Source organism: Vigna angularis, chromosome 1, assembly GCF_016808095.1.
Source record: "Vigna angularis cultivar LongXiaoDou No.4 chromosome 1, ASM1680809v1, whole genome shotgun sequence".
Taxonomy (NCBI): domain Eukaryota; kingdom Viridiplantae; phylum Streptophyta; class Magnoliopsida; order Fabales; family Fabaceae; genus Vigna; species Vigna angularis.
The window spans coordinates 426,560-437,158 of NC_068970.1; the positions used below are offsets into that span (position 1 = coordinate 426,560).

The 10,599-nt window shown below is 30.5% G+C and overlaps 1 protein-coding gene across 4 annotated transcripts; it reads left to right on the forward strand.

The window, feature by feature from the left end:
- Window positions 1-4,018: 4,018 nt before the first annotated feature.
- Window positions 4,019-9,837, forward strand: LOC108319945 (probable beta-1,3-galactosyltransferase 2). Of its 4 annotated transcripts, none has more exons than XM_052871656.1 (12): window positions 4,019-4,445; window positions 4,534-4,680; window positions 5,374-5,467; window positions 6,759-6,932; window positions 7,018-7,137; window positions 7,260-7,323; window positions 7,573-7,645; window positions 7,743-7,863; window positions 8,599-8,686; window positions 8,762-8,887; window positions 9,060-9,169; window positions 9,398-9,837. In XM_052871656.1, exons 4-12 carry the CDS (start codon window positions 6,893-6,895, stop codon window positions 9,544-9,546), a joined length of 891 nt encoding a protein of 296 aa, XP_052727616.1. In that variant the 5' UTR covers window positions 4,019-4,445; window positions 4,534-4,680; window positions 5,374-5,467; window positions 6,759-6,892; the 3' UTR covers window positions 9,547-9,837. The 4 variants fall into 4 exon arrangements, with proteins under 4 accessions (XP_052727616.1, XP_052727615.1, XP_052727617.1 ...); XM_052871655.1 differs by having other exon boundaries at window positions 4,019-4,440; XM_052871657.1 differs by having other exon boundaries at window positions 4,020-4,440; window positions 6,759-6,832; window positions 6,925-7,137.
- Window positions 9,838-10,599: the final 762 nt, after the last annotated feature.

A 10,599-nucleotide genomic window follows, 5' to 3' on the forward strand; every position in this document is an offset into this window, starting at 1 on the left:
ATTAAGATAATTTAATTATGTTTTGATGTATAATTTAATTAATCAATGTACTTTTGTCAACTAATAGGTAAGATAACTGTAAACTTTGTTTTATACTTTATTTTAAAGTTTTTATATTATTATTTTAAATAAACATTACCTTTTAATAAATTGTATATATTCCTTGTTTTGTATCTAAACAAAAATCAACGAAACATAGATATGGACGGGAACACTCTCATCTTCTCAATTTTTTTTTTATTTCACTATTCAAGAGTTTATCACTATATATTTTGTTAGAAATATTATATTTTTTATCTTTCAGTTTATCTTTCAGTTAGTTTGTTATTATTTATTATTTGTATTTTGGGCTTATCCCATATTTTTGTCTATTATAAATAGAGAACCTATGTGTGTTTAACACAAGGGAGATTAATCCCATATATAATTTTCACTATATTTAACATGGTATCAGAGCAGGTTTTCTGATCTCTTTCGGTGGTCTTTGATGTCTGCCGGTGGCCGGCCGTCATGGCCGCCGGCAGCCCCTAAAAATTTTGTAAGATTCATTTTCTCTTCTTCTTAAATCTCAGCACCCAGAATCAGAGAAAAGTCTCTTGGGAACCACTGCCTCCCCTGAATCATCGGACCTCCCTCTCTCTGTTCAGACCTTCTAGAGCAGCCATTGTTGCCATCGACGTCTGTCTTCTTCTTGCCGCATGCTTCCACATCTTCGGACCTCCTTCTTCTTTCTGCGTAATTTGTCGTAGAGGGTTTTGCCTCTGTATTGCTGTTCTTCCTTTCTTATTGTATTTGCCGCACAGATCTGCTGCGTTTATTGCATCCTTCTCCGCTGCCCTCCTTCATCCACTTCTGAAGTTGAAGTGTTTATTGCATCCTTCTCCGCTGCTCTCCTTCATCCACTTCTGAAGTTGAAGTGTTTATTGCCTCCTTCTCCGCTGCTCTCCTTCATCCACTTCTGAAGTTGAAGTGTTTATTGCCTCCTTCTCCGCTGCTCTCCTTCATCCACTTCTGAAGTTGAAGTGTTTATTGTCTCCTTCTCCGCTGCTCTCCTTCATCCACTTCTGAAGTTGAAGTGTTTATTGCCTCCTTCTCCATTATTCTCCTTCATCCACTTTTGAAGTTGAAGTTTCACAAGCTTGGTTCACACTTTTGAAGTTGAAGTGTTTATTGTCTCACTCTTGAAGAAAAATCATCTAGTTCAAAACCTAGTTTAGTTATTTCAAGCTTGGTTCATACAATTTGTATACTCTAGCTTGAGGGGGAGTGTTAGAAATATTATATCTTTTATCTTTCAGTTTATCTTTCAGTTAGTTTGTTATTATTTATTATTTGTATTTTGGGCTTATCCCATATTTTTTTCTATTATAAATAGAGAACCTATGTGTGTTTAACACAAGGGAGATTAATCCCATATATAATTTTCACTATATTTAACATATTTTATTTACCGCTTTAGTTAATAATAAGCTTAACTTTTGAATACAAAATCCACTTCAGGTAGTTAATTGATATAAATTCAGTTTTTCAAAACTGAACTCTTAAACAGTACACTTAAATATTATATTAAGTAGTTTAGTTTTTTTAGTTTATTAAAAATATAGTTAACTATAGTTTAGTTAACTAGGCCCAGTCCTAATTATAAATGTATTTTGGAGTGCCAAACATGTTTAAGGTGAGGTTTAAAACTTAGATATGAATATTAGATTGGGATTATATAAGATGTGACTAATCGTGCTGAATTTTTGCACATTTTAGTTTTTGTTTTGGGCCTTATAAGCCCATTTTTGCCTTTTTCTGTTTTTTCATTCTTTCCTTGTTGTATTTAATTTCTTCATGTATGTCTTTGACATGTATTTAATGAGTTATGCAATCACTATTCATATATGATTCAAGAAAAAAAATTGATTTAATCCTTTATTCTCATACAAAATAAACATATTATATGATACGAATGTAATTAAAAATTGTATATGCCGATAACAATAGTCGACAGTATCTTAATCCACACTTTTACATAAAAAAAAAGTCCAAACTTATACATTGAATTCATTTATTTGAAATTTTAATAAATTAATCTGCATGTTAAATTTGATTAAAGCATACTTATTAAGTGTATAATATTCTGACAGGGCCAAGCACAAATATACAGTTAGGAGTTAGGGTGTTTTATCCTGCACCTCCAATACTTAAAACTTTTTCAAAAAAAATCCTTTTTTAACATTAGTAAATATATTTTTAACTTTTTTTTCTTTCTTATTAAAGTAACGCTCCACCCCTTTAACTCTTCTTAATAAAAATTTTTAAAACGGTTTCTTATTTATAATTTAATAAATAAGTAATTTAATTTAAAATTTAATATTATTTAATATATTTTCATATTTTAATAATTATTAAAATATAATTTATATTACTATAATAGTTATATTAAAAAAGTTAAAATTAAAATAATTAAAATAAAAATAATAATAATAAAAATAAAGAAACAAAAATAATACAAATAATAATATAAAATCTAATTTAATATATATAAATATATTAAATTATACTAAAATATTAAATTAATGAAATAAGATTTCAAAACTTTTAGATTTCTTAATTATTATTACTTTAATTTTAATTTTTTAATAATAATATTATTATAATAATATAAATTATATTTTAATAATTATTTAAATATAAAATATATTAAATAATATTAAATTTTTAAATTAAATTAAATAGTTAACAAATTATAAATAAAAAATAAATTTATAAAAACTTTCTTTTCGGAATTGGAAATCGATCATTATGTTATCGGATACCAATATCCAATGATTATTTTTTTTTTAATTTTATTTTTTATTTAAAATTTCATAATAATTTAATTTAATATTTTAATATAATTTAATATTTTTATATATATTAAATCAGATTTCATATATATTATTTTTGCTTTTCCATTTTTATTATTTTTATTTTAATTATTTTAATTTTATTTTTTAATATAATTATTATAATAATACAAATTATATTTTAATAATTATTAAAATATGAAAAAATACTAAATTATATTATATTTTTAAATTAAATTAAATAGTTATTAAATTATAAATAAAAAACAAAGTTTTAAAAATTTGTTAGAGGGATGCTGTGTTAAAAAGGTGTATGGTTACTTTAATAAAAGAAAAAGTTAAAAAAGTATTTAGTAAGGTTAAAAAAAAGTGAAGTGTTGGAATTGCAGGATAAAATATTTAAAATAAAATTTTTGAAAAAAATTAGAGATACAGAATAAGATTTTAGAAGGTTAAAATTATAATTTTTGAGCTTGAAAAAAAAATTATGATCAGATATTGAAAGTGTAGATGAAACACAAGGTGAAACACATATGGAATGGAATGACCCTTTATCATTTGGGCTTGAGTGCTGGTATATTATGAAAAAAATAAATAGCTGTAACTTTCCACCATTTTCCTTTTGTTTTTTCTAGTTTTATCTATATTAACGAAGTATAAATTAGGGTTCCAAATCATTAGTTGTGCTATGTCAAAGTTACACTTTTGATTATCATCTCTGAGAGAACTTTATCACTCAAAATAGGAATGAGTTTGTAAAGTGTAATTTCTACCCAAAACAAAGTGCACTTTATTCCATTCCACAGGTAAGTTGTAGTGAGAGCTGAAAGATGTCATACTTGGATAAGTCATTTTCCTATGTTTCTCTTTTGAATTCAGAATTGTTATAAAGTAGTTTTTTTTTTCTAGGAGGAGCTGAATCACATGGTAAAGAATAAACAGAACTAATTATAATAATGATACTGATAATTAAACCTCATGCATTTAGTATTAGCAGAAGAATGTGTAGAGTTGTGCAAGCGTTACAATTGCAAAAGGACACACACAATTGGGTTGAATTGCATCTCTAATATGGGACAATTTTGACCATAAAACAGACCAATTTACTAGAAAAGAGTCTGGTGGGATCCATCTGAACTGGATTCAACCCAATAAAACCTTAAGTGCCATGGTAAAGTTAATACTCTTATCACCAGCCGACACTTTTTAAGGAAAATTATAAGCAACCAAAACACCATTCTGTCCAAATAACTTTACTTACTACACACAATTTGTTCCCCTATTCTTAGTGGGATTTTATTTTTGGAGGGCAAGGTTTTGTTAGTGTTAATGAATTGTGATTTATGAGGCATACCAAACACTTGAGTTGAGCTGAAAAACTGTGGTAACTGATGGTGGACAAGATCTGAGAAGAGAAACCAACACTTGAGTAACTGTTGCCATTATCTGTTCTTTTGAGTGTGATTCCCAATAACGTTTGTGGTGTTAAGAGGCTTTTTGTTGATAACAAGAGGCGGCTCCCAAATACTGGAAAATAAAGGGGCTAAGTGGGTCTTCTTCTCTTGCCCCCCAAAGAACAGGATAGTGACTGGATGCCCCAGAAGCTGTAAAGTTTGTTTTTTTATTTATTTATGATTTTTGCATTTATTTGATCTTTGGAACTCCTTGTGTTTTTAATTCATTGTGCATTTTTGCACAGTGAGGAGAGGGAGAAGAGGGGAGGTGCAATGTCCATGAAGAGCAAGGGTGGAGCTGTAGAACTGAGTGCAAGGAACGTCCTGCACAGGAAATGGGCTCTTCTGCTCTGTTTGGCAAGCTTCTGTGCTGGAATGTTCTTCACAAATAGGTACTTTCGATACTGGGTCTGTCTATTTGAGCATCAAGTTTTACCCTCTTTTTCAGTTATTTTCGGCCAGTGATCGAGTTTCTGGGTAGTAAACTGTGGTCATGCTCTAAGAAAGGACATTTTATTACCTGAGTCTTCGTCCTCTGCATTAGGACATTTATTCTTGTTCTTTTTTATTGTTTGTTTTATACTTCTACTTATATTGTAAATATTTATCTACCATTCTCCACATGATTTTCTGTTGGTTTCATTAAATGTACCAAAGTGAATAAAAAAAGTGAGTGGTGGGTCTCTATATTTTATTTCCCTCTCCCTATTTACCTTAGTTGCTGAAAATTGTTAGTTTGAATTCAATTTTAATTGCTGAAATTTGTAAGTTTTAATTCAATGTAGACATGGCTGTTAGTTTAATTAAATGAAGGCTTCTTTACATATGGCGTGGCCTGTTACAGTTTTTTTACATTTCTTCATCACCCTCACCCTCCCTCGGTTCTGACCTTGTTTGAACAAATATCAATTTGTAAAGTTGAGTTCATTTAAGTGTTCACAATTTTTTTTGCTTTTATTATCAGATACTGAAGACATAGGTACTCTTTTTCTCGTATTTCTACCCTATTAGTAGTTACTAACATAGATCTCAAGTGAACTAATCATTACTATATACATGTAATGCTAACCACAATTTTGCTTCAGGATATGGTCGATGCCTGAATATGTAGAATTTCCAGGGACTACTAGTGAGATTGAAAGAATAAAATTAAACTCTGATGGTTGTAATCTAAATCCAGTAAGTGTATCAGTTACTCTTTTGCACATATTATATTTATATGTTATGCATGCATTTACCCCCATCCCATAATATTTATGACTACTAATGGAATTTGTAACAGTAGAAGTTCCTTCCCTGTGAAATGATCATGAGTTAAGAAAACAAAATATTTGTAATATATTTACACTTACATTTGTGGTTAGTTCACTATTCATTTGTCACTAATGTATCTTTGTTTTTGGTAATTTATTTCATTGGGGATGAATTTGCCTTCAGAGTTAAGTCCAGCCTTTTTTACCATCTCTTCACCTTGTAAGAGTGAACTCTGCTTAGTTTCTATAGAAGTTTTCTCTTTTTTGGATTTGTTCATTAAGAAAAAAGGTTTCTTATATTTTGAGGAGCTTTACAAGGATTGTATTTGGCCTAACTTCTCCTTTTAAGAAGAGAAACCCAAAAAAGGTTGGGCCAAACTTTACCTTAGAGTATTCTTGTTGTCTATGATATGCCATCTCATTTGGACATGAAGTGTGGACAACAAGCACATGCCAACAATTCATTTGCATTGACTTATTGTTAATTTGATATTAACAAGGTGAGAAAGGGTTGAACTCTTGCTCAGTTGAGAAGGTTCCAGACCAACCAAATGTTTCAAAAGATTAGTTTTTGACTAAGCTTTGAATGGCTCTTGATTAGAGGTACAGTACAGGGGTTGAATAGTAGAGTGGTTTAGTGTAGCAGTTGTAGTGTATGACATAGTGGCCATAGCAGCACCATATGAAGAGAGCCTCGGAACAGATTCATTTAAAGCTTTTTAGGTGGGGCTATGTTTGGGATTGTTTCCACAATGACATCTAAAGCTGTAAAAATAGCAGTAAAAGTGAAGATGATGACTGATAATTCCTACCTACGAAGCTAGTATTTGACTTTTGTTTCTATTTATTTGTATGTTTTGTTTAAGAGACCTATGACATTATTTTAATCATGAATGTCATTGAGTATTTTTTTTTATCATTTTTGAGAATTATGTACATAAACTATATAAATATTTCAAGGTTGCGCATATTCTGCCATCCACTATCCCACTGTAGTGTTTTTTAGTGCTGGATGCTATGCACTACTATTAGGGATTTAAATCCATGGGTTTAGTTGCAAAATAAGAGTACTTTTTATATGATACATTTTTCTGTTGGCTTTTTGAAATTTAGTAATGCTAAACTCTCAGGCATATAACTATGAGCTACATCTGTGCTATTTATGAAAAAAAGATCTTATGAACGTGTTCTGCTTGATGTTTTACCTTTATTTTAAGGTTGCAAGGCCAAAATCAAATTACAGTAAAGTGGAAGTTTCAAATACAGAGAATGTGGTCAAGAATGATGTAAAGTAAGCCAAGCCAATGCTTCTTTGCATGGGATTTACTTATATACGTATCAAATAACTATAATGCTAATCCATTTCTACATTATGCACTACAGGAGACCAAGTAAGACAAAAATCTACGTTGGAGCTGAATCTTAAATTTGCTTTGCCACTTCCTGAATTTATGCTGAATGGTTGTGCTGTATCAGGGAAGTCAGAGACAATTGAATCAAGTACCAGGAACAAATATTTCATGGTTATAGGGATCAATACAGCTTTCAGTAGCAGGAAACGAAGAGATTCTGTTCGTACAACTTGGATGCCACAAGGTGATTTAATGATATTTCATCAATTTCTCGTTCTTCCTCTCATAAAAGTTCTCCTTTAGCCTGCTTAAGTAAGTCCACACCATCATGTATCTAATCCATGGTTTCTAATGGAACTTCATTAGCTAATGAAAGGCAAAAGTTGGAGGAAGAAAAAGGAATAATCATACGATTTGTTATAGGTCACAGGTCAGATTTCCTGATATCCACTTTCCTCTATTGTTGTGCTTTCCTACTTTTGATAATTCTGTTGCGCTTATTTTCTCATATGGTCTCAGAAATTTGTTTTGTGGCCTAAGTATCAAATTGTATCCAGTAGATAATTGTATACCTTGGGGTCATCCATTATGAATTCCGATATGGTTGGTTGAATTCATACTTTGTTGCGGTGCTAAGAAACCTTAACCTAGAGATTTAATTAGCCTTTTTTGTCTATAGTTCTACATCTGGTGGCATTCTTGACAAAGCTATTGAAGCAGAGGAGAGGCTTCATGCTGATTTTTTGAGGCTGGTAATCTTTCTCTCCCTCCCCTTTTCATCTAGATGCATAATCCATATCTTGTTTATATATGTTTTTGTTGATGAAAAAAAATACATTTGTTAAGCAGAACCACGTTGAGGGATACCTAGAACTATCAGCTAAGACAAAGACCTACTTTTCGACTGCTGTTGCCTTGTGGGATGCGGAATTTTATGTTAAAGTTGATGATGATGTTCATGTCAATTTAGGTAAACAGAAAAAAATATTCAGCGTGTATGCTTACTAATTGATAATATGATATGTGTAGAGTTAGGAGAAAGTGACCGGTAAAGTTGAATTGATAAATCTAAGTCAGTTTTTACACATGATATGTGCAGAAAAATAACTTCATTTCTTTAGAAAGGAACACTAAATCATTTAAATTTATTGCAAATGTTCTATAATATGATTACAGGTGAGGAAAAGACTTAAAAAAATTACTGTTAGATATTCTATTAAATTTTTACTTTGTAATTTAGCTTAGGAAGACAAGCCCAAAATGATACGAGACTTCTATAGGCTAGTAAATTTCCTTTTATATATTTCGTTTGTTAGTAAAATTGCCTAAGATGTTTTTAAGTAATAAAATAAAATAAAGTATCTAAGGGATGAAATGAAAGGTTGAGGTTTGTGTATACTATCTGCAATAGGTCTGACCTGACACCATATTGTTAGTTTTGAACTAAGCCATGACAATGCTTTCTCTATGTTTGGTATTGAACTGTCATATATTGAGAGCTAATACATTCTCTATAGAACATTCTTGTAAATGTTGCCCTCATAGTTGTATTTGGAGTATTTGCTTAATTGTATGGACTTTAATACAAATTGGCAGAAAAGTGAAAGGCATAAAATTCACTTGACTAATGATTATTTCATAATAGATACTTCATTATCTACCATTATTTTCCTCATTGTGCTTATTGTGTCTTTTTCAATCTCAGCAACACTTGGATTGTCTTTGAGCATGCACCGAATGAAACCTCGGGTGTATGTTGGGTGCATGAAATCCGGTCCTGTCCTTGCTCAGAAGTAAGAAAGCCTGTGTATTGTTTTTTTTTCTGTTGTACTTTAAATACACTTCCTAGTTTAACCGTCTTACCACAGGGGAGTGAAATACCATGAACCAGAATACTGGAAGTTTGGAGAGGTGGGAAACAAGTACTTCCGTCATGCTACAGGACAATTATATGCCATTTCCCAAGATTTGGCTACTTATATATCAATAAATCAGTAAGTCTTGTTTTTGGCGTTTGTATGTCAATGATATTGAGATTTTCGTTACGCAGACTAACAACTTCATGGACTCTCCTCTACTAGTAAAGAATTGAATATATTACACCAACTAATGTGGCATTTAATGCTACTTTGATGCACTGATAACAGTTTGATTTTACAATACCAGGGATGTGCTTCATAAATATGCCAACGAAGATGTCTCATTGGGATCTTGGTTTATTGGTTTAGACGTAGAGCATGTTGATGATAGGAGAATGTGTTGTGGCACACCCCCTGGTATGTTCTATTTGTATTTTACCATAATATATTCTTGAGAAAATTCATGTTACCCACTATCATTAATCCAACACTTGTTCAAAAGCATTCTTTGTAAGGTAGTTTTCTTTCTGAATTCTGTGATTCCATGTAAACATGACAAAATGATAAATTTACATGGTTTTTCTTGGCTAGAAGACAAGATGGTAAGTGTTTTTATTTACCAATAGTGGTGGTACCCTCTTGCAGATTGCGAGTGGAAGGTGCAGGCTGGTAACGTATGTGTTGCTTCGTTTGATTGGAAATGCAGTGGAATCTGCAGGTCTGTAGAGAGGATGAAAGAAGTTCACCTGCGTTGTGGGGAGGATGAAAACGCTTTGTGGAGTGCAACCTTGTAAACTAAAAAAATAGTGCAATAAGAATTGAGAAAGCTTGAAGAACACACGAATGATGCAGGCCATAGACGTAGTATGAGAGTAGTAGTAGGTGGATCAAAATGGTCTGAACTGAGGACATAACCGACCCTTTTGCAGCAGCTGTAAAGGAGAAGAAAGAGAAGGAGTATAGTAGCAGCAGTAACAAAACCCATTCTTTTGTTGTTTAGTGGCTGGAGGGCTTTACATTCTAGTTCTCTGTCATGTCTTACTCTTCATAATAATTATTATTACTATTCTGTTTTTCTTACACAAGTTAATATAATTTTATTTATTTCTCAAAAGTGTTACTTTTTCTTTTTTATTTTGATTAACAATAGGGTAAAAGCAATTTTTATTGATTGACACATATTATAAAGCTAAAATAATCATAAAAGAATGATTTTTTATATTTTTATAAGAGAAAAAGAAGTAAAAAATAAAGAAAATCTAAAAAATTTGTTTATATCAAAAACTATAATTTCTGTTTCGTTTTGTTTTTGTTTACCTCACTGTCCATTCAGTAATGTGAGAGCAACATTTTATGAAGTCCTGAATGAGAGTCATTGAATAAATAACGTGATTCATTTGTCCTGTGAACAAGTTGTTCATTCATAAAAGAAAAAGAATATAGAATATGATTGTTAATGCAAAAATGCAACTCTAAATTATGAGAAAAAAAGAAGAAAAGAAACTGATACCTAATTTTAGTTTTTATTATAAATAACCGAAAAAAACTTGTGATATTAAAAAATTGTTATCAGGAAAAAATATTTTGCATTAATTATAAAGAAGAAATGTTAGTTTAATTAGTAAAACAGTTTTTTTTTTTAAATCAGATATGCATAAATATATTTCTATTTATAAGCTGTATTCCTATGATTAATATACAACTTTTTCTTGAATCAACAATAAAAAGTATTAAAAAAATCATTTACAATAACGAACGAAACTCAGGGAGATTTGATAAAAATAAAATATAATTCAATTTAATTTTATAATATACACAAATATTTAACTTAAAAAGGAGAAGCAGGT

What these genes read in the sequence shown, in the direction of transcription:
- LOC108319945 (XM_052871656.1), top strand. Translation starts at nt 6,893, where the DNA reads ATGCTAATCCATTTCTACATTATGCACTACAGGAGACCAA. An exon ending in ATGCTGATTTTTTGAGGCTG is followed by an intron (nt 7,646 to 7,742) that starts GTAATCTTTCTC and finishes TTTGTTAAGCAG; the next exon opens with AACCACGTTGAGGGATACCT. An exon ending in ACTTATATATCAATAAATCA is followed by an intron (nt 8,888 to 9,059) that starts GTAAGTCTTGTT and finishes TTACAATACCAG; the next exon opens with GGATGTGCTTCATAAATATG.